Genomic DNA, 24,133 nt, shown 5'->3' with positions numbered 1-24,133 from the left:
AGGTGGTGGGACAGTGGGTGGGGAGTGAGGGCGGGGGTGGGGCGGGAACTGGGAGGAGGGGAGTTATGGGGGGAAAAAAGAGGAACAAATGTAATAATCTGAACAATAAAGATTTAAATAAATAAAAAAAAGAAGAAAAAAAAAACAAGCAGAATAGCAATTTCACATACAGCAGCTAAATGAAGGAAGGAACAAGGAAGGAGATAACTACTGCTCCATGTATGTATATGCTGGTACCAGTGAAAAGAGAAGCAGTAGCTATGCCCTTCAACTTTCATCTAAAGAAGGGAACAGGACAAATCAAAGGTTTTATTTAATCACTACAGGGAAAATCACAGTAGAGGTCCTTATTTCAAACAAATTCAACATTGTAAAATTCTAGTTCACAGAATTATTTGATTTTTCCCTTGGAATTAAATAAATTGTTTTAGTATTAGATTTTTATCAAAATTTGGACTAAAGATTCAAGTAAGAAGAATGGGAAAACAGAAAAAGACTAAATTGAGAGATAGACATGTAAAAATAGAAGCAACCCAATCAATTTATTGAAAAACAAATAAGTAAATCATAATCCTTAGAGCTGGAGAAATTAGCATTAGCTCAAACGTATTTCATTCTTCTTGAGCTTGACATTACATTTGAATAAAAAATAAAGTGGTACGTATTTGAGATGTTCTATATTGATACATATATATGGAGACTTTACATAGTATAACCCCAGTTCTGGGGTTTGGTTGCCTAGATTTGCATCCTGACACCACCACTTATTAGTTGTGTTACTTTGGGAAAATCACTGAATTTCTTTGTGCCTGCTTCAGATCCCTCATCTACAAAATGGTAATAATAATAATAGTTCCTATCTGATAAGGTTATTATGAGGTTTAAATCTGATAATGTTTGCAAAGCACTTTGCACATTTCCAGTTACTATCAATAATATTGAGGAGAGAAAGAGAGAGAGAGACAGAGAGAGCAAGAGAGAGGGAGAGCGCGCATGTGTGTGTGTTCATTAAAATTTATGAAAAATTTTCACTCTTAAGTTTTTAATAGAATTAGCCCTGGGGAGTGGAATTTGGAGAGGATGTGGCATATATTCTCACCTTTTTAAAATGTTGATTCTATTATGTTGATTTTTTTATAATCAATATTTATTACATTATAATTTTAAACCTTTAAAAATATCCAGAGTAGATCTAAAGAGAGAATTTATCCAACAAAACTAATCCAAAGAGAGTGCAATTTAAACAAATTTAGTCAGAATCAAAGCAGCAGAAGAAGCCATAAATAGCAATTCCTTTTGGGGGAGGTGGACAATATTTCTGTGCACATTCAAATCTAGAGTCTTAGTTAATCCTTTATGTTAGATAGGGTATTGCAGTTTCCACCAGACTTAAAAAAGCTGAGGGATTTCCTGGATCATGCTTACCACTCACCTAGTGAAGAGCAGGACTGGAGCTCAGGTGCCCTGATTCCATCAGAGCCCCTCCTCTGCTTCAAGACATCCACAGTGTCGATCATTTCCCATGGAGCCCCAGTTGTAAAGAGGGAAATAATAACTCATTAACAAAACCTTGAGACCCAGCAGAGTGGAAGGTGACATTTTCTGATGAACTGGCTAATTTGCTTTAGACCTGTATAAAGACATAGGTGAAAACTCTCAAAATGTATCAACATTCTGGCAATTTCTTATAGCTTATAAAATTTAAATATATTCATGTTTTGACTTTTGTTGCTGGTAGACTAAAGCTTTTCGCCTTGTAGATAATTTAACATGGTTAGCGTTGGTTGAGATCTCATTTTTCTGGCTGCAGATTCACAAGAGCCCCCAAAGAGCCCATTCAGTAGTTGTGATGCATTCCTGTAGCATTTAAGACTAGGCCCTAAAAGCCTGGCTTTGTCTACTTGATCTGCAGCGACCTTTAGAGCTTGCTGCCCATTGAAGCGAAGGTCTTCCTTGTGAAATCATAGAATCGTGCCCCAGTTCACTTTCTGTTACTTGATATCACTGAACAAAACTACCATTATCAGTGTCTGAGGAAAAAGAGATATAGTACCCTGTCTCTTTAAAAGTTTAAGAATAGCAAGCACAGTAGAGTTAATTCTTTTGGGGGCCGTGCCTTGAGAATTTTCTGGCTCAAAATCAAGCTACAGATAATTAATTATGTCAGTGAAAAGCTCTGATGGCCTGTTCTCTTCAGAGAAAAGTGACATCATCCATAGAATTCTCTGGCAATAAAGAAGAACAAAGCTGTGAGTGCAGGAAATAACAGACAGATGTCCATGAGTGCATATTTTATCTACTTCAAAGTGCATTGCAGAAGTCATGCTCTAGGGATGCCTTCCAGCAGCAGTGGCTTGGCAAGGGGTCTCGGAGAGTCAGAGAAGTGAGTTTGCAGGAGTGGGTTCGCCGCCTCACATGCTCTGGCCTGAAGATAGAAGCGCAGCATTTTTAGGGGAGTTACTAATGAGATGACAGTGCTAAGAAATGTTGGCAAGATCATGGCAAGCCAGTCAAGTCATGCTGTAGGGGGAAACTGGGCCAGTTGGTGGCAGTGCCATTTGTGGTTGAATGTTAGTACAGGAAACATTACCCAGCAAATTTCATTGCTTCTTTTGCTTTGTGCTTATATCATATTTTCACAGAAAACCGTTACTGACCCCCACAGCAATTGCTAATGGAAATAGTTTGAAGTCAAATAACTGTTTGCTATGAATCATGTGACCTTAGACAAGCTATTGAATTTCCTTGAGTCTTTTTTAAAATCTCTAAAATGGAATTGAGAAATCAACTAAATAATACCCCTGAAAAGAATTTTGTTCACACAGGGTGCAGTGTAAGTAGTGGTTGTTAATAAATTCAGCTCTGTCCTCCCTGCAAAATAGGTTTGTTTTATATATCACATGTAGAAAACCAGGCATATTAGTTGGATTAGATGTTTACCTACACACGCAATTTTAGGCATGATAGAAAGATCAGTGTTTCAGCATTTCAGGTATCAGAGGACCAGAAATCCTGCCATTAGAGATGTAGTCTTCTAAGTTGAAATTACCCATTCCAGGACTCTCTTTTAAAAAATATCTTATCTGATTTTTCAAAGCAAAACCAATTCAATATAGGTTATTTATGCCATGCATTCTCAATGAGAGTGCTTTGTTCCCACCTGTGTAAAAACTGGTTCTTAGATGAGGTTAAAGAAATTTTAGATGTTACAATGGCTTGTGACCCTCAAAAAGATCACAGTAAGTAAACAGATATACAGTATATCTGAGGTATTAAAATTGCATAAGAAGGGCCACTATGAAAAACATATCTAAAAAATCTCCTTAGGAAAATAAAACTGAAAAACTTTAAGAAACATAAGTATAAGTACAGTGTACATACCAATTTGAATATGTATTTGTTTATAAGCATTTTCCACATCATTTAACATCCTTGAAATATAATTTTTAAAGTCTGTAAAATATTCTACCTATGGAAATATTATATTTTACTCAGATATATCCTTGTTACTGAATATTTAGGTTGTTTCTAATTTTTTGCTGTTATGAACAACATTGCAATGAACCTATTTGGTACTAATCTTTGTCCTTACTGTTAAACTTCTCAATTAAAAGGTATGAATATTTTAAAGGTCTCTTATGTACATCTGTTGCCAAATTGTTTTCCAGAATTCATATGACTTCCCAACAAAATTATGAGAATTCCCATTAGTCAAACTCTTATAGTTCTAAATTCTGTCCTGTTTTAGGGGTGAGCAATTGTACCTCATTATTGCTTTTATTTACATTTCTTTGGTTGTTAGTTAAATTGAGCTATTTCCTAATGAACATCTTATATATCAGTGAATTGTCTATTTATACCTTTTGTACATTTTTTCTATTGAACCTTAGGGTTTTTCTTACTGATATACATAAATTCCTTATAACCAAGGATAGTTACTCTATATCTGTTATAATTGTTACAAATATTTACCTCTCTCTATTTTGTCATTTAATGAGCTATGATTTATTTTCCTGTAGAAGGTCTAATCTTTTTTGTCATTTCAAGGAAAATGTTTCCCTCATCCAGAAGTCAGATAACCACCCATGTATATTCATTCATTCATTCATTCACTTGTCTTTAAACAGAAAAACACATAAATTAAGGTTATGTATTGATTAGTTGATGAAAATGTCATGATGAGAGGCTTGTGGGAACTTTATTTCTCCCAGGAGCAATGATTCGGTATTCTCAAATTCAGTGTTTTTGGTAACTTTACAGAAAATAACTATTGCAGGTAATGGGAATTAACTGCATGACATTTCTATTTTTTCCTCATATACAATAAGGAACCTGAAGTCATGGGGAAATTTGACAGGAATTTCATGAACATTGATGAAAGTAATAAGCCAATATCTTTTGGAATCTAAGTTTTCTCTAGTGAAAGGTAGAAGGTAGATTTTTAAAAAGCTATTCTCCTCAAAGGACAAAATGTACATGCTTAGAAAAGGAAAACACAGGAAATTGTCATTAGATAAGTAGAATACATACACACAACACAGACACACTTTATTCATACATGTAACAAATGTTAATTGAGCACCTACTGTGTCGGTCACTGTATTAGGGTTTAGGGACACAAATGAGAGCAAGAGGCTTCTGCCCTCACTGAGCTCTCAGGGAGGAAAAGGCCAATTGTAATCACAAAGTGCTGAGCACAGCAATTAGGGACGAAGCAGGCATCAGAAATGGCAGTTGTACACACTTCACGCCCATTCTCAAATCACAGAGCACCACACAGCTCCTTAACACTGGCATGTAGGTAACAATACTAGTACACATGAGATTTACTTGTTGAAAAAATGTTTGAATGTGCCCCATCTCTGGTACAATATAGTAAAAAAGAAAAATAACTGTAGGCGTGGATATAATCAACCACATGTTCTCTTTGAAAGGGTAGATTAGGCATTTCAAATTGTGACATGGCACCAGAAGGCCATATATTGCTCCTAAAAAGCAGTTGGCAAACAACAAATAGTATAGAAGTTTCATGGCTTTTCAGGGATCTCATTTCTTTAAAAAAGGACATTTCAAGGGGAAGCACTAATAGAAATTTTATTAAACATCAAAGATGCAATTTAAAAAATTAACAAATCTCTTTTGAGCTTATTTTTATTTTATTTTCCTATATCGAAGGGCTTGACTTCAGTTGCACCTTCACTTATAGACAATGCCTGCTTTCAGCACGTGTGCCAGCACAAGATGTGCTCTCTAACATTGTTTCTTACTGAGGCCAGGTTTTAAATAGATACTCAGAAAAGTTTAGAAAAAAATGGGAAGTCATTTCTGTTGCGATGTAATCTTTTGACAGTGGCGATGAAAACTACAGATTCTAGAGTAAACAGTGCGGTCCACATTCTTGAATTAGAGAGGGAGCTGCTCCTTCAAATCACATCAATAAAGAGTGCAGGAGGCTCAGAAGCACCGAGCAAGCCAACGCGTGTTGCCAGGGGCCTTTTAGGTTTGTGGCATAGGAGTCTCAGATTTGGTTTGGGCAGTCGCAGGATACTGAGGGCAACGGGGATGAGGAAAACCTTAGCCTTTGACTGACTGAATCAGGTTGTGGAAAGCCTTTTGATTAGGGTACCCAGTAGGTCCAGCAATTCCACATCAGCCAATTCACTCTTATGAGAAAAGAGGAAATGGACTTTGATTGGCCATATACAGTATTCTGGGCATCATATTAGTCACTTCACATATATTTCATTCTTCTGCAGGTGGGGAAACAGAAGTTCAGAGCTAACCAGCCCAGGTCACAGAGCTATAGTAAATGGCAGAGCCATAATTTATCTATTTGACTCTCAAAGCACAGAGTAAATAACATTTGCCAAGTACCTTTATACATTAGCCCATGTAAAACCTATAAGGTAGCTACTGCTATGCCCATTTTACAGATGAAGAAACTGAGGTCAGAGAAGCTACCTCACTCATTCAAGGTCACACTAGTGGTAGCGCTGATGCATGTTTCTAACTCAAGTATCCTAAGCACATGCTCTTTCTACCACATTGCTTCCCTTGAGTAGGAGTAAAAATAAGCAAAGAACTGGCTCTAAGTATACATCAGAAACTTGTTTAAAGAGGAAGATAGAAAGCAAGTAGGTTAAGGGACCACAAAACAATATACATCCTGAGTACACCAGAAAAATTGATACTTAGATGACCACCAGGAGTTCTCAAAGCATTAACTTATGTACATTATATTTTTTAAGAGGGGAGGGACTTTATAAGTCACTTCAGGATGTTCTTATTCCCAAATCCTTAAAATTAAAAAGCTTTAGTGTTTAAAGTACTAGCCCTTGATTACTTATAAAAGTAAATATACAGTATCACATTCTCTGTGGGTTCACAATGGCTGAGATTTTCTTGTGTTCTTGTTAAAAATAATTAAACTCTACTTGTTTTAAGTTGGCCAAATGTATGTTATAAATATAGAATTCACTTCGGTCAGGGGCTGATGTGAATACACACAACAAATCCCAAAGGAACTCAATGTTATGTGAGTCAAATAAAGGAACTCAATGTTATGTGAGTCAAATAAACCTCAATTATAATTCTATCTGGATGATGTATTCTTACCTTCTCTGATTGAAATATTTTCTCTTTTGGAAGAGTGTTACTCATATTTCTCAGCCCTCACCAGTCAGGTAAAAATTGAAATAAAAAGAAACGAAGTTGTCTTTCTCCTCTCCTGCCTCTGCTCCCACCTGTTCTGTGGCAAAAGGCTAGAAGCCCTCAGAGGATGACCCACATTTGTTCACTAGGCTACCATTTGGCATTTGGCATTTTGCCATTTTTCCTACTGCAACCCACGCTGGTAATGACGGCTGCCCCTGCAAGTGCCTGCTGGAAGCACAGCCAGCACTGCTCTCTCTCCTGTGTGTGCCAGTGGATGTGTACTGGAGGGCAGCTCGGGCTCGTGTCTGCACTGAGCGTGATGCAAGATATGGAGAGGACTGCCCCTTCCTGCCCTCCCCCTTCTACTGAGGCTCCAAGTCTTGAATTCTAATTTACCAGTTCCCTAGTTATTATTTGAGTCTTTGATGGCAGTCCGTCATACTGGGACTCAGGCATGGGTTCCTGGGATGGGCTGGAGGGGAGTCTGAGTGACAGAAACTGCGCTGCCCTCAGGCTCACCCTTCCCCTCTGACCCTGCTCCATTGTCCTTCAGCCATAATGGTGCCCTTCCTCCCTTGGGATGGGTTCTTTCTCAGGAAGAACCTTGATTCCTCATGCAAATCGCCTGTGGCAGGGTCAACCTGCCAGTCAATCCTCCAGACAGGATTACATCGGAGGATTTCATTTATGCTTGAAAAATAGCTTTTAGAGACCATCTGAAAAGGAGACAATCATGGGGAAAAGTAAGGATGTGAAGAAAATTTAACCGAATAAGCAGAGTTGTATATACCAGAGACGTCTGTACAGAGAGACATGTCTGGCACCAGATCTGGTACAGATGTTTTATCTGTCCAGGATCTAGCTGGTTTATGTTGATGGGATTAAATTTACGGACCTGGATAAACCCCAGTGAGAAAATAATCACCTTTTGTGCCTTAGCAATGGCTGCTCTCATGTTTTAAGGGATTCTGCTTCTCAACCGATGCACAGAAAACTGGATGTGACTGGCCGGACCTGATTACTGATAGGGGTGGGCAGTTTAAGGGCTCTGCCCAAGGTCTTTATCAGCACAGAGCAAAAAGGTTGTCGTCTTTTGGAATTTGAGAAATTACACATTGTAAAATCACAGCATTGCAGGGGGGACCCTGTGACCGTATCTAATTTCAAATCCAGGACACAGCAGCTGTTGTACTATTAATATCCCAATGTGTGTAAAAAAGAAAAACGAAGAAAACCACATAAGTAATGAAAATGTGTTCAAATCCATCGATGACTGTGACTTTCAGCTAACCGCTAGAAAAAATATGATTACACTTTTATGATTTATTACATGGAATCTTTTTTTTGTAAAGTGGCAATCTCTAGGCAAAGGATTAGAGATAATTTTACCCTTGAAACCACCATTCTACCTTCTATGTCTATGAATTTAACTATTGTAAGTACTTATATGAAATGTAAGTAGAATCATATAGCAGTTGTCCTTTTGTGACTAGCTCATTTCCCTCAGCATAGTTACCTTCCAGGTTCATCCCCTTGCAGCATGTCAGAATTCTCTTCCTTTTTTAAGGCTAAATAACATTGCATTGTGTGTACTAGTATATACCACATTTTGTTTATCCATTCATCTGTCAATGGATACTTGAGTTGTTTCCACCTTTTGGCTACTGTGAAGAATGTTGATATGAACATGAGTGCCTGCTTTCAATTCTTTTGGGTCTGTAACTAGAAGTGGAATGGTTCAGTCATATGGTAATCTCTTCTTAACTCTTTGAGGAATCACCACACTGACTTCCATTATGGCTAACCTATTTTACATTTTCATCAGCAGGGCACAAGCATTTCAATGTCTCCACAACCTTGCCAATAGTTATTTTCTGTTATTTGGATGATAACCATCCTAATGAGGAAGAAGTGGCATCTTACTGTGCTTTAGATTTGCATTTCCCTAATGATTAGTGATGTTGCGTATATTTTCATGTGCTTGTTGGCCATTTGTACATCTTCTTAGAAGAAATGTCTATTTAAGTCCTTTGCCCACTTTTTAACTAGGTTGGGTTTTTTTTGTTGCTGAGTGGTAGGCATTCTTTATATAGCCTGGATATATATGATTTGCAAATATTTTCTCCCATTCTGTGGTTTGCTTTTCACTCTGTTGATTGTGTTCTTTGATACACAGAAGTTTTAAATTTGGGTATAGTTCAGTTTATCTATTTTTTCTTTAGTTGTCTGTGCTTTTGATGTCATATCCAAGTAATCATTGCCAAATTCAGTGTCATGAAATTTCCCCTGCTACGTTTTCTTCTAAGCATTTTAGCTCTTACATTTAGGTCTTTGATTCATTTTGAGTTAATTTTTTTTATATGGTATCAGGTTCCTACCTTTCATTCTTTTGCATGTGGCTATCCAGTTTCCCCAGTATCATTTGCTGAAAAGATTGTCCTTTCTCCATTGAATAGTCTTGGCATGCTTATTGAAAATCATTTGATCATATATTCTAGAGTTTATTTGTGGGCTTAATAATCTATTCCACTGGTCTGTATGTTTGTACATATGGCAGTACCACACTGTTTTAATTATTGTAGCTTGGCAGTAAGTTTTGAAATCAAAATGTGAGGCCTCAAACTTTATTCTTTTGCAAGATAGTTTTGGCTCTTTAAGGTCTCTTGAAATTCCCATATGCATTTTAGGATGGATTTTTCTATTTCTGTAAAAAAAACACCAGTTGGATTTTGAGGAATTTTACTTTTAAAAATTCAAGGATCATAGTGATAATAAAAGCAAGTTTTAACATGAAAAATAGCATCCATCTGTGATATTTTAATAAAAGATTTCTTTTGGATGATTTTCAATCTGAAATGCTAGAAAAGAGTGATCTTTAATGAACAAGTTGTATAAAGACTATTAGGCTACTATTGACCATATACTTGTGGAAAGAAATTTCTCCAGAGAAACCCAAAGACACATTTTTAGCTTCAATGACCCTTTAAATCAGTGATGGCGAACCTATGACACACGTGTCAGAGGTGACACGCAAACTCATTTTTTGGGTTGATTTTTCTTTGTTAAATGGCATTTAAATATATAAAATAAATATAAAAAATATACATCTTTGTTTTATTATGGTTGCAAATATAAAAAAATTTCTATATATGACATGGCACCAGACTTAAGTTAGGGTTTTTCAAAATGCTGACACGCCGAGCTCAAAAGGTTCACCATCACTGCTTTAAACTAACCATGCCTACATCATCTCCTTGTATGTTGTATTACTAGTCATGTTAACTTTGCATTCTCAAATTCAGGAGAAAATATTGGTTTTATTTCTACAGTAATAGCTAATACCATCATAATTACATAGCTGGTTTTTCATGCAGTATATTTATAATTTCATATTTACTGAACCTGGGTAAATAGGATAATTCCATTTGTCTGAGATTTAAAGATAGTTTATTTCCTATTACAGCATTCTGGAATGTACTATTTTTTTCTTACTCAGTTTACATATTTTCTTTTGGAATAAACTTAAGAAGAACAAAGTGACTCCTAAATTGTAGACAAGAATGTCAGATGAAAGAATGGAAGTTAACAAAATGTAATTGTTTAGATCTTTTAAACAAAGCTAAACAGTTAAGATTGTCCTGAGAATTTCAGAGCTGGTTTATGCCTCTCTGACTTCACATCACTTATCTCACTTCTCTTTATTTCCACAAATATTTACTGAGTGCCTATCATGTGGGCAGACACTCTTTTAGTAGACAGTGTAGACACAGTCTCCCCTTCCTCAAAGCAGTTCACAGCCTAATAAAGAAACAGACAAGTAAACTAATAAATCTCTTTATCTAAATAGATCCGGAACATTGAGCTGAGTTTCCAGAATGGGAAAGCATTCACAGATGGGCATGCCTTGGTCTTCCCGGGTTATCTTTTCTAGGGTTCCTTGGCTCACTGCAGCAATAAGACCACATTGAGGGAGTTAACTAAATAATACAAAGGAGTGATCGTGTTTAGGAACTGTGACATTCTGGTTCTTCCGTAAGCATAGAAATAGACTTATTCTTTCCTCCAAATGCTTCCACCATTTAAGGTCAGCAGCTATTGACAGAGAATTGCCTTGTTCAAGGTGCGCAGTGTCAGATGGTAGGGGCAGGCTCCTCAAACTTCCCAACTGAATGTGCTCCCTCCAAACCTAGGCGAGTGGACCATCATACTGCGGGGAGGGGGCGGGGGGGTCGTGGTGGCATCATCGAAGAATCTGTCCCAACCAAATGGTTTTTAAATCTTGTGTTTTCCCCCCTAAACATTCAAGTGAATATTAAAATTGCATTCATGTTTTGAAAGAGTTTTTAAACTACCAACCACCCCAAGTCTTTAAGTAATCTGAATGCTTCAGGAGGATGCACCCTGTTTAGCTATGACACATGGGTATAAAAACTAAGCATTCTAGCCCTAGCCAATTTGACTCAGTGGATAGTGCATCAGCCTGTGTACTGAAGGGTCCCGGGTTCGATTCCAGTCAAGGGCATATGCCCAGGTTGCGGGCTCCATTCCCAGTAGGGGGTATGCAGGAGGCAGCTGATCAATGATTCTTTCTCTTCATTGATGTTGCTCTCTCTCTATCCCTCTCCCTTACTCTCTGAAATCAATTTAAAAATATATTTTTAGAAAAAGAACTAAGCAGTCTCTCCTACTCATTTTGGGTTCCCCGCCAATTTAAAAAACCCCACAAGTTTAGAAAACAGTTTAAATTGTCACCTGACATAATCATGATGAATGGCATTTGCCTTGAAAGAAAGCTAAGTTTTGGAAACATGCCGGTGAAACTCGGTTCCTGAGAACACTAAATCCACTATGGCTGCCCTGCTAGATGCAGGGGCATTTTGGAATATCTAGTCTGCTGTCCACTTGGTGTTTGCCCTTGGATGACCAGTTCATTCCACTTTGCCTGGGACTGTTCTGATTTTCAAAAGCCCCACCTTAAGGGATCCCACTCTTCTTAGTCCCGGGCAAACTGGGACAGTTGGTCACTCTTATTTACCCAGAGCTGCAAACACTTCCAACAGTTTCCCAGAACCCTCTGGTTTAGGGTACTGGTCTGAAGCGGCTGTGATTCCTCGTGGAGAAGGATCAGTGGAACTGATAAAACGGTGAGAACAGAAGAAGCCTCTGGGGCAAGGAAGTCTCTGGGAATCACACAACCCTGCTGGGAACCTTGAGCCAACATAGCAAATGTTTTAAGCGCTTACGGTGGTGAATTGGTTTATCTGTCTTAAAGCAGTGGTTTCTAAGGGTGACTGTGCTTTAGATATTTTAAATCTCAATTTCTGGGCTGCACCAACCGATTCAGAATGTCTACCTTTTTATCACAGTGGGTGAATGATCTACCACACAAATCTGACTATGTCACTGTCCTACTGTTTAAAAATGCTAAGGCTTCTTGCTGTTCCAGGATAAAATGCAAACTCACTGCCTGGTTCACATGGCTTTTCATGGTTGTCACTCTAGCCTCATGTTGCCCCAGCCCTGTTTGGCCTTTGCCTAGTCTTCTCTTGGACAAGAACGCTCTCGCCCTAACGACTTGTCCATTTCTCTGGCTCAAGTACTTGTGAAATTTTGGGTCACTTCCCCCAGGAAACCTCCTTTGCTAGTTCAGTTCAGGTCCCTGTAATTCCTCCGTCCTAAGACTCATCATGTCATATTGTAAATGCCTTTTCAATTGTTTGTCGATGTGCCTGTAGACTTCAATCCCTTAGGATGAAATTATATCTCCAATACTAAATACAGTGCAAGATTGGGTTTAGCCATCTTTTGAACTATGCCTCTGTGCGGCCTCCACCTGTGTCTTGTCCTGTCCCTCATCCCTAACTCCCAGATACCTTCCCTGACTTTGTAAGATGAAGCATACTCACCTGCGGGCCCTGGGCTCTGCAGAGTAGCTCTTTGCTGCCCCCACATGTTTTGAATCAGCTCCTCATGCAGCCATTTGAGACAGCCCCTTGCTCCACCTGGTCCACTTTCAGTTCTGCAGGGACACATAGAGGAACCATGTAGAAAAGAAGAGAAGGGTGCGATGCCTCTGTCTGTGTCTATACCCTTACCCTTATCTCATATTTATTCTCCTCCATCAAGATTAAATAAAGGTTTTTATTAAGACTCTTCTCCTTCGACCGCCCCCCGCCTTCTCTCCTTTTTCTTGAGTCCTCTTAATGCATTCTTCCCTTTGCAGCTACTAAGCAGCTCCCAGAATCCCCAAACTTTAACCATTTGCTTCTGATAAAGCTTCTGTGTGAAAAATAGTAATGTTTGAGGACAGAGACTTCCTTACATTTTTAATTCTTTTTATACAAAAATAACAAGGTTTTCAAAAATAGAGTTGTAAAGTGGTTTTGTCCCCAAAATGTAGGATCTTATTTACATAGATTGAATCATATGTTTAAAGTATTGTAAAAATTTGCTGTGATCCATAGTTATCATTTTTCTTATTGTTGTTAATCCTCACCCAAAGATATGTTTTCCATTGATTTCTTTTAGAGAGAGTGGAAGAGAATAGGGAGGGGAGAGAGGAGGAGAGAAACATCGATGTGAGAGACACATAGATCACTCCCCGCTCCCCTGCCCCCCCACCCTCACCCCGCCATCACCACCAGCAGCTCTTGCCCTGATGGCAGACAATTCAGTTCCTCCCTGTATGTCCCCGGTTCCTTTCAAGCTGCTGCCCTAACCTAGAGCTCAGGGGGAGTGAGTTCCAGTAAGTCCATGTGCAGGCCCTTCACGAGGAACTGCCTGGGACTTCAGCAGCTCTCCATCTCACTGAGCCACAATCCTGCTGTTTTTTGTTTGTTTGTTTTTTTAATGTAATTTGCTGATTTTTGAAAGAGAGAAAAGGGAGAGGAACATTAACTTGTTGTTCCACTTTACTGTTGCATTCATTGGTTGATTCTTGTATGTGCCCTGACCAGGGATTGAACACACAACCTTTGCATATTGGGGTGATGCTCTAACTAACCGAGCTGCACGGACAGGACTATCCATTTGTTTTTACAGCCAGAAGCTAGGGGACTTCTCCTCCTGGCACTGGAATTCTGGGCTGGGAGGCCTGGTGGGGGGAGGGGAGGTTGGGACCCCTTACTCTTTAGGGGGTACCTCCACAGCTAAGATATCCCCCCTGATTTTTATCTGCTGTATGTGGGTATAGGACCAACCCATATCATGTCTCTGCCCCTCCTACCAGTCTTGATGTGGCTTCTTCTTTAATTCTCTAATTGTAGGACTTCCATTCAGCCAGATTTCAGGTGCTTTGGAATAGTGGTTGTGCTTAGTTCAGTTGTAATTTTGATGTGGTTGTGGGAGGATTGGAGTACTGTGTTTACCGATGCCACCATCTTAACCCATTGACTAAATAGGTACCACAATATTAATGATTGGTTTAGTATATTAAACCACTTTACGTAACAGCAATTTATAGCAATACTTGTTTTCATTCATTGTGATAATTATTATAGCAATTAAAAAGCTTTTAGTAAGTTCATGATGAACAGTGTGGTCCTAAATATATAATGCACAGTGTTACATCACCACAGCACCTTTTTCTTTGGTAATTAGTCTATGGTTGTTAAACTAAGAATGAAATGTGAAGTGTATGTAGCAATAGCATATTACAATAAGTTCAAGCATAAGCACATTTTTTTAGGGAGAGAAGAAATAGGTGTCTCACATCAATTGAAAAGAAAGAAGCTATTTTCTTCAAATAGAATAGGAAGATTTGGTCAAGAAGATAAATACCAACAATATTTACATGTTTGTAAACTGAATAATGGTTGTTCTGTAGCTTAGTTGTAATAGCTTAAACTTTTAAACTGAAATAGCTACCTATTTTCAGTTTTAAAAGCTCATTATTTACATTATCTTGTTAGGGCCTTGCATTTCCCTGTGACGTAGAGAGGTTGGCATCTCTACATTATGGACAAGGAAATTGAGTCAGGGAGACTAAGTAACTTTTGGAAAGAGGGTGTTCTGATTAAAAAATTCCTTTTTGAAAAAATGTTAATGGCAAATTGTGAAATGTCTACACTGTTAAACTATATCAATCTTAAATGTTATATTTTGTTAGGGAAAAATATATCATATAAAATTTCTTTTCTTTTTTGCAGCAAACAGGCATCTAATGATGGGGACCTAATAGAAATTAAATTGTTATTATTGACTTGGCAGCTACTGTGTGCCAAGTTCTATACTAGGTATTTTATATACTGATATCTTATTTCATCCTAAGAACAATTGTTTTAGAAAGTTGTTATAATCCTATTTCACAGACAATAAAATTAGGTCAAGGTAATGTTAGCAACTTGTACAAATCACATAGCACAGCTGGGTCTGGAAACAAATTCTGAGTTTTTGCAAAGCTGGGCTCACTCTATCATTCCATGCTATAAATATTATTTTCATGTTAATTCAAATTTTTATTTGCCTGATAGCTTTATTTAATTTCCTCTATGCTCAGATCATGTAAGTTTATGCTAACTAGCAGGACTATTTATACACTCAAGATTATTTGATTTACGTTTGAGAGTCATTCTCTGATTACCTCAACCCACAATTAGAGATAAACATTTTTTCAGAGATTTCATTTGTGGAAATGCCATATGGGAATAGTCCTGCTGTGATTTCTTTAGCTATCTAGTCAGAATGTAACTAATCAGGATAAATATTAGGTGGGAAAACCTATGATCTGTATACCGTTCTGTTTCTAGTACCACTTATCTAGTGACTGTTGTATCTGTGGCTTCACTGCTATGTTTGAAATAGTGATAAAAGGAATCAAGACAATGTCAGAAACAGAGTATAGAATAATCATTTGGGCCATTTTGGTGTTATGTCCTTCTTTGTGCTAAAGCCCAGAGGCACTATTACAGGCTTGTCTATACACAGAATGAAGGCAGCTTTCTCAGCATTTGGTATGACAAAAAAAGAGCATTTATATTTCATTATTTGCCTTGGCTTCATTTATATGAAATAGGAATGATGAAGTTTTTCTCCTTTCTTCATAAAGTATAACTTTGTTTCTCTTTATAAAATTAATAATGTTCACTGTAGAAAATTTAGGCAATACATATAAGCAAGGAAGATAGAGAATGAACGAATAAAAGCAGCTCTAGTCTCAATACAATATTTTAGTGCCTATTTTCTAAGCCACTTCTGGTGTTTTAATTTTTTTTCTAAATTACTCGAGAATATGATCAAATCTATTTTCTAAGCTTCAGTAAAATATTTCTCCTGAATATTTTGAGTTTGTGTTTATTCTTTCCTTTACTAATCATCTATCTATATATAATAAAAGCCTAATATGCACATTGTCCCCTTGGACAATATGCACATTGTCTCCCTGTCATTTGACAGGGAGACAGGGAGTTTGACCACTCGCTATGACGTGCACTGACCACCAGGGGGCGGCACGGAACATGGCAGGCATTGGTGATGCACTATGACTTCTTGCCAGCTACCTGGGGGCAGGGGTGACAGGGACGGAGGTGTGGTGAGAATGCAGGGTGTCCACCAAGCTTGCTCTCACTCCCCCTGCTACCCTCCACTGGGATCCCAGGGCTTGCATGCTGGGGAAGCCCCTGTGCTCAGGTGCCAGGTACCTGTGGGGAGCCCACCCCCTACCTGTGTGGCCTCTTCCAGATGAGCCAGGCCATTGCTGCAGGGGCCGGTCGGGCTCCCCATGGGTTTGCACAGGAGCCGGTGTGCGAGGCCAGCCAGGAGAGAGCATATTGCCTGCCCAGTTTCTGGACGGTACCGCTGGGCAGCCCAGAGGCCCACGTTGTGCCCTGGCCCATGGCATCCAGCTGTGCTCACCATATCTCTGTGTGGGGACTTGGATGCTGTGACTCAGCCAGAGGGGGTTATGTGGAGGCCCAGGAACCCAGGTGCTGCCCAGGGCCCAGAGGTCAGCTGGGACCTGCCCTTCCATGCCAGATACTTGTGTTTCAATCACCAGCCAGGCCTAGGGACCCTACCTGTGCATGAATTTCATACACCAGGCCTCTAGTCTATATATATAAAAGCCTAAGCGACCATCTGACCATTCGACTGTCCGACCAGTAGCTATGATGTGCACTGACCACCAGGGGGCAGACACTCAACACAGGAGATACCACGCTGCAGTGATGTGGCAGCTGCAGTTCTTGGGTGACACACCGGGAACCAGAGAGGAGGGAGCCCGATTCTGGAGTGTGTCACCCGAGAACTGCCCTCTTGCAATCCAGGACTCCTCAGGGGATGTCAGAGAGCCAGTTTTGGCCCTATCCCCACAGGCCAGGCCGAGGGACCATTATGGTGCACGAATCCATGCACCAGGATTCTAGTCTACTATAATCTGTTTCAGAGAGCAGAGGAGCTGATGGCTTGAAATATTTACATTTTATGAGTCAGCATCTCAATTTATTATGCAAAAGACAGTACATTCTATGTCTGCTCTAGAAGTCTTTATATTTCACATATTAAAATGTGAGCCTTTACTTTATCTGATTTAAGAATTAAAAAAGAATTTAAATTACAGTTGACATTCAGTCTTATATTAGTTGCAGTACAGCATGCTGGTTAGATATTTATGTAACTTACAAAGTGATCCCCTCTATAGGTCTAGTACTCATCTGACGCTATACATAGTTATTACAATATTATTGACTATATTTTCTATGCTGTACTTTACATCCCTATCACTGTTTTGTAACTGTCAATTTGTACTTCTTAATCCCTTTACCTTTTTCATTCAATCCCGCAACCTAGTTCATCTGATTTAAATATGGAAAAGAGACAGTTGTTTGCTTTTGAGACTTCTAGGTCACCAGTGTTCCATTGTCACCATTTCTTTTTCACTTCCAAATGTAATTCCAAATTTTCCTTCCTGTCATTCCATAAATTCACAGGCCAATGTTTCTTTCTTTTTTTCCTCTCTTAAGACAACTCCTTTTCCTTCAGCTTTGACCAAAGCAAAAGGTTAACCTCAGGAGTATGGAGTAAGGTGATGACACCTTTCTACGATCAAGAAAAGGAAATGCACTGGAAGATGGGAAATGCCCGGGAATGGGGGAGTTTGATTAGATAATATCAAGGATTGGTATTCAGTATGGTTGCCAAGCCTCTTAACTGATTAGTGTGGAACAGTACTCTCAACTCCAGAATCACCTGAAGAGCTTTAAAAAGTACTAATGCCTAGTTCAGTGATGGCGAGCCTTTTGAGCTCGGCATGTCAGCATTTTGAAAAACTCTAACTTAACTCTGGTGCTGTGTCACATATAGAAATTTTTTGGTATTTGCAACCATAGTAAAACAAAGATTTATATTTTTGATATTTATTTTATATACTTAAATGCCATTTAACAGAGAAAAATCAACCAAAAAAATGAGTTTGCGTGTCACCTCTGACACACGTGTCACAGGTTCGCCATCACTGGCTTAATTTCTTTTTCTAAAGACTTGAATGTGATTGGTCTGGGATGGCCTGGGCATTGGAATTTTTTAAAGTTCCCTAGTGATTCAAATATAGTCAGGTTTGAGAATCATTATTTTAGAAGATGCTATCAATATTCACCTGTGTGAGTGCTTCCTGCCTGAAGACCAATAACAATCAACATACCTCGGGCTCCTCTCCACAGGGCCACCATGTATCGATATGGAGTTATGCCTTGCACACAGGTGCCTGGCAGAGGGAATAAATAGGGGCTGAAACACAGCCCACTCTTTGCTCACGAGGCAAGCCGCACTCTGACCCTGGGCTGTATCTCCTGGCACCTTCTCTAACTTGCACGAAGACACTGTACAGCCTCGTCTGACACCGCATCTGCGTTTATGTCCTTTCACCCTACACGGAGACACATGGCCTTTCCATTGGACTATTTGTGACTTTAACTTTCTCACTAATCCCAAACCACTAGGTTCTTCAAAATGAACATTTTCCATTTTTGTCTTGAAATGAGCACATTATATGTGGCAGAAACAACATGGGAAAATCTGCAAATTCCAGTCCACTGACGTTTCTGTAATAAATTAGCCTTTAACCATCTGGAATTAGATTTTTTTGGAGACGATGAATTAACAATAAAAGTGAGGAACCTCAAGAATGACCAGCTGTATAATGGTGCTATGTCAGGGCTAACTAGTCAGCACCCCCATGTCTAAAGTACCATGAGGTTTGTAACTTCATAGCCATAGTTAGCATTACACAGGGAGAAACTCTATTCTATTCACAGACTGAACTCTGTTGCCAACCAGTTTATTCTTTAGTATAAGTTAAAATGTAGTCAGGATACTTCAGACCCATCACCATTACTGGAAAAGCAAGTCTATGACTAGATGGGAGTACCTTTAGCAAGTGTCAGCTTCATTATAACTAGAGGGATAATCACTACTAACCAGTAGAAAGTACCTCCAGATGTATTTGCATTATGTGATGGGGACCATAGTCAATATGATTTAAAACCTATAATTATGTGATTTTCTCAAGAGTTTCAACATGATGCTAACGTTTTGCTAAAAAACAAAAACAAAACAACTCTGACCATACCAATCTAACTTATCTGATTTTCGATCTGTATGTTAAAGGAGTTAAATTTCACCTTCAGTGTGAACACATTAGTCTGAAAAGCCCAGTCCAGCAACATGTGAATTCTCAACCATGTGCTTCTGTGCAAAAGAAATCACTTGATGGGAAACAGGGAATCACTAGTACAGGCTGTTTTTGTTAATTACACATGGAGTTATAACTAGAATGGGAAGAGCAGGTTTTTATTTTAAATCAGATTTGAATACTACACTGAGCATAAATAGAGAACTTTCCATTGTCATTGATCTTCTCCGCACTGAAAGGGGGTAAGTATCCCAGGATCAGTCCTATCCCCTCTTCGAATCATTGTTATTTAGAAAAAGCAATTTTTATGTAGTTAATATTAGCACAAATCCTTTGCTGCCTTCCTGCTTCCTAGCAACCTGAAGCAGAGTATGTGCTTGCCAATCTGCTTTCGGTAGAAATTAAGAACAGAAGACCCAGTGGTTTTGCCAATCGCCCTGGAGAGGTGGGGGATGTATTCAGTAAGCTCCGTGCTGATTTTGTGAGCCCGGCCTGTGATTTATGTTGCCAACCGTCTGACCCTGCTGCACTTCTACCACAGGCCAGGGAAGATGTGATCCACATGCTGAAGACGGAGAAAACCAAGCCTGAGGTTCTGGAGGCTCATTACGGGTCTGCGGAGCCAGAGAAAGTGCTGCGGGTCCTGCACCGAGACGCCATCCTCGCCCAGGAGAAATCCATAGGAGAAGATGTCTATGAGAAACCAATTTCAGAGGTAAAAATATGACACCAGCAATCCCCTCCGAAGGGAGCCTCGGCGTGATAGCTTAACATCTTTGCATTTTACATGCTGTCACATTTTCTTTCGAAGGCAACGTTTTTATGATACAATAATGTAGAATTAAGCTGAATTAAATAGCTCATGAATTATTGCAGGTACATTTCAATGATAAGAATTTTAGAAGCATTTCCTGGAATATACTTAAAGCCTGAAATGTATTTTTCATGTGATTATGATAGTTACATGCTCTTACAGTCTGTTATTCTTTCATTTTTTAAGAGATTATGTGTGCAAAATGTGAAGTGCTTATTGGCTTTAGCATTGGGTTGTCAAGATTATTATCAAATTGATAATGTAAAATTAAATGGACCTTATTATTGATATTTATGGTTTTAAAGCCACTGTGCTTTGGTATCTTATATCTGTTCAACTCTGTGATAATTAAAATGATCTTATATGAGTAACTTAAATACAACGGTGAAGGCAAAATCCCAATGAAGTGCTTAAGGCAATTCTTTAAGATGAAATGAAATCTATTAGGGCTGTAGTTAATAATTATATATGAGATTTTATTGGGAACTATTGCCATTGTTATTAATTACCCATGATGCTACATGTTCAAAATACTGTCACATTGTAGTAGAAGTCTGATGCTGAATTAGGGAATCAGTTGATGGATCTAGCCATATTAACTCTTCAGAATTCATGTAAAAAAATTCATATAGGTGAAATAAGTATCATAAATGAAAAAGAACACAGAAATTTAAATTCTGAAGCAATTTATTATAATTTAGCTTTTAACTTAGTCTAGTCTTTGCACAGCTCAGTTTGACAGTTCTCAGACAAGATCTGCTTTAAGACAGTATTCACAACAGATTGATGGTCTTATAAATTTTCTATTTTCTGCAACAAGGATAAACTGAAACTCTGTTCTCATCTTTTCCTAACATGCTAGAAGATGAAGGTATGCAGTCAACAGGCTGGCTCCACTTTACTGTTTGAGATCCATGGTTACTAGCTGCCTGTGGCCTTGGTCCTGTCACTTCAGCTCCTTAAGCCTCAATTTCCTGCTCTGTCGGGTGGGAGGAACAACAGTGCACATATAATACAATTGTGAGGATTAAATGAAGCAATACCTGTAAAGCTCTTAACAGCATGTCTGGTACATGCTAGGTACTCAACAGATATAACCGTTGGTATTTGCTTGGATCTGAGGGTGATAATTGCTCACACACTTAATTAGTTCCAAACTTGGAGGGATTTGAGGAGTAAATGACATACAGAGGTCAAAATATCAATTTTATGTTATTATTGTAATCGCCTGGATTGGAGAACTCAGCTTGGATAAATGGTATCATTTGAGCTTCCTAATTCTTTTCTCCCAAGTTACAGCTTGGAATGACCCCTCAAAGGAGAGGTAGGTCTGTAGAGCACACGCACTTACCCAGAACCACTGCCTCCAGTGCACCGAGTTTTATGGACAGTACGCAGAGCAAGGAGTTTCTGACCCACCTTCAGAAAGTAGACCTAACCCAAATGCTCCTACCTCGTGGACAGAAGAGCAGAATAGAAAACCACCCAACCTTTGGGTTGTCCTTTTGGAATTGGCTAAGCTGGGCATGAATCTTGGTTCCTTTCTCTCCTCAACTCAACACACTAAAGAGTTATTCTTCCTTGGGGAGGAGTGAGTGAGGAGGTAGAGAAAAGGACAGAAGCTACTTTTCCCAATACTGCCAAAATGGTGAGGTCCTGCTTTGTGAGAGAAATAGAATGCTAAAAGGGGGAAAGATTTATCTTCCACTATCTACAGATATTTGGTCTCTGAGGACTTCAGGCTTAACAATCAAGTTCATATTATCCAGGGGCAGGAGTCCTGCTTCCAACTTCATGAGGCAAAAATCCCAATACATCACTGTTCCATTAACCTCCTGGGACCATGAGCTCTTAAGAGTTCCTAGAAGCCATGCTATACACCTCAAGCCAAAAAGTTGCTGCTCACTCAAATATCCATACCAAATTAGGCACAGCTGGGTTACTCAATCGCACTCGCTGATTATGTAATCAGTGCTGGGGGACAAGCTGAACAACTCCAGTGGCCTCACCCCAGGACTGTAGCTGCTCCCAAAACCCACATGGATAGAACACATTAAGGCTAAGGCCCACCTCCTGTCCAGGCTGCCCCAGAACACTATCAGTATGTGCTGTTTTTTTTTCTCTAGATGACCTTAAAATGTCTATCTGGGTATCTCGTTCAACTATCAAATTAATAAAGCTCCCATCTGCCCCTCCAAAGTTCCTTGAATGGATTGAGGAATAACTACAATAGTCTGATAGATGACTTCAAATATTTAGCTTTATTATTGGCATAAATAAATAAATGACCTCAGCAGGCTTTCTATGCTTTCCCTCCTAGACTTTGGAGAAAGCTCTTGAGAGAGAGTTGAGCCTACAGAACACGTATATCATCTTGTGGCAGGCAGAGTAAAGAATAAGAAAAGAGAAGGTTGAGCTGCTCGTTTCCAGTTCCTTATCCCAAATACAACCTTCAAATGAGTCACCCCTCCTTCCTTAGTGAGGAGTGGCGGAGGGTATGAAGAAGTGGGCAGAGGCTGCTCTTTCCAATATTTTCAAAAACATGGAGAGGCCTGCTCCATCACAAAGGAAAGGGGAAGGAGCCGCTCCTTCTACATTTCTGAGGATGAGGAGGAGGTTTCAGCAATGCTTGACAAATTCTAGAAAACATGGCGAAAATCACGTTTGTAAAAGAAAGGGAGAGTCCTTGGGGAGAATGTGTTGTAATATGAAGCTATGAGAAAATCTCTTCTATAGACTGTCCCGTTAAGATGGCAGACATTTACCGGAACCCATAAAGGTACAATTTGCCAATCTGATGATCGCAGATATTAGCAGCCTCCAGTTAACCTGGGCTTCTTCACCAGTCTGTCTGGCCACTTGCTTTTAGGAGATCAAGGCAGAAGGCACTGAGTATTATGGGGGCAGTATCTCCTTTATTTTGGGCCCCAGAAATGATCCATTCACTGTAAAAATATGCAACTATAGAGGGAGCTTTGGATCCTTCTTATGATGAAAGGCAAACATGGAGAGCCCAGCAGGAGAGCTCTGATGCTGTTGCCCTGTGGAGCTACCCTCTTGGGTTTTAGGGAGTTGGTTGTGAGATTGAGAGTGCATTTTCAATATGTCAGCTTCAACATATAGAGCTGTGGCTCTCCACTGGAGGAGGCTTAGCAATTTTCCCCACTGGAGTATATTTGGCAATGTCTGGGAATAGTTATGTCACAACTCGTGGTGATACTACTGACATGTTGGGGGCAGAGGCCAGGCATGCTGCTAATCATCCTCCAATGCACAGCACAACCCCCCCAAATAAGTAAATATGTAGCCTAAAATGTCAGTAGTCCTGAGGTTGGGAAACCCTGGACTAGAATTTGAAGAGAGCAGGATTGGGAACTATCAATATTATAAGATTCGATCCAATTTAGCAAACATTTACCGAAACCTTACTTTGTTCTAGGCCAGGGATGGCGAACCTATGACACGCGTGTCAGAGGTGACACGCGAACTCATTTTTTTGGTTGACTTTTCTTTGTTAAATGGCATTTAAATATATAAAATAAATATCAAAAATATACATCTTTGTTTTACTATGGCTGCAAATATAAAAAAATTTCTATATGTGACACGGCACCAGAGTTAAGTTAGGGTTTTTCAAAATTCTGACACACCGAGCTCAAAAGTTTCGCCATCAATGTTCTAGGCACTGTGCTGGGAGCTAGGAATTAAAAAGATGGTTAAGGGGTGATCCCTTAAGATCATGTAGCCTGGCCAGAGAAATAGGCACAAAGCCCTGTAATAATATTTGATAAGACCTCTTTTAGTCTGAGATACGTGTGCCCTACAGGTTCTGAAAGCCTCCCTGTATTTATCATCTCTTGAAAAGGACTTTTTATATTGTAGGTCTTTTTATATTTTTCCTAGAAATGCATTTAACTGCAAACCTTAAAAAGAGATGGAGATGCTGATAATCACCTTTCAGGGGAGAAGTTCGGTACATGTACATGCTGAGCTCTTATTTTTGCTGAGATCAGGAGGGATATTATCCTCTTTCTTTCTGG

At 39.2% G+C, this 24,133-nt stretch overlaps 1 protein-coding gene across 3 annotated transcripts in view; it reads left to right on the top strand.

Annotated features, from left to right (window-relative positions):
• The window catches only part of FILIP1 (filamin A interacting protein 1), a 173,926-nt gene that overhangs the window by 93,663 nt on the left and 56,130 nt on the right, over positions 1-24,133 (top strand). For 2 of the 3 annotated variants that reach the window (XM_006772168.2, XM_006772167.1), the window contains exon 3: positions 19,821-19,994. In XM_006772168.2, the coding sequence (XP_006772231.1) occupies positions 19,821-19,994 (174 nt within the window). Of the gene's footprint in view, positions 1-19,628; positions 19,725-19,820; positions 19,995-24,133 lie in introns of those variants that run through there. The other variant, XM_006772169.2, reaches the window with a different exon arrangement.

Source organism: Myotis davidii, unplaced genomic scaffold (assembly GCF_000327345.1).
Source record: "Myotis davidii unplaced genomic scaffold, ASM32734v1 scaffold104, whole genome shotgun sequence".
In the NCBI taxonomy this organism is placed as follows: domain Eukaryota; kingdom Metazoa; phylum Chordata; class Mammalia; order Chiroptera; family Vespertilionidae; genus Myotis; species Myotis davidii.
Note: the sequence above shows the minus strand (reverse complement) of the source record. Positions and strands in the feature narration are given on the sequence as shown.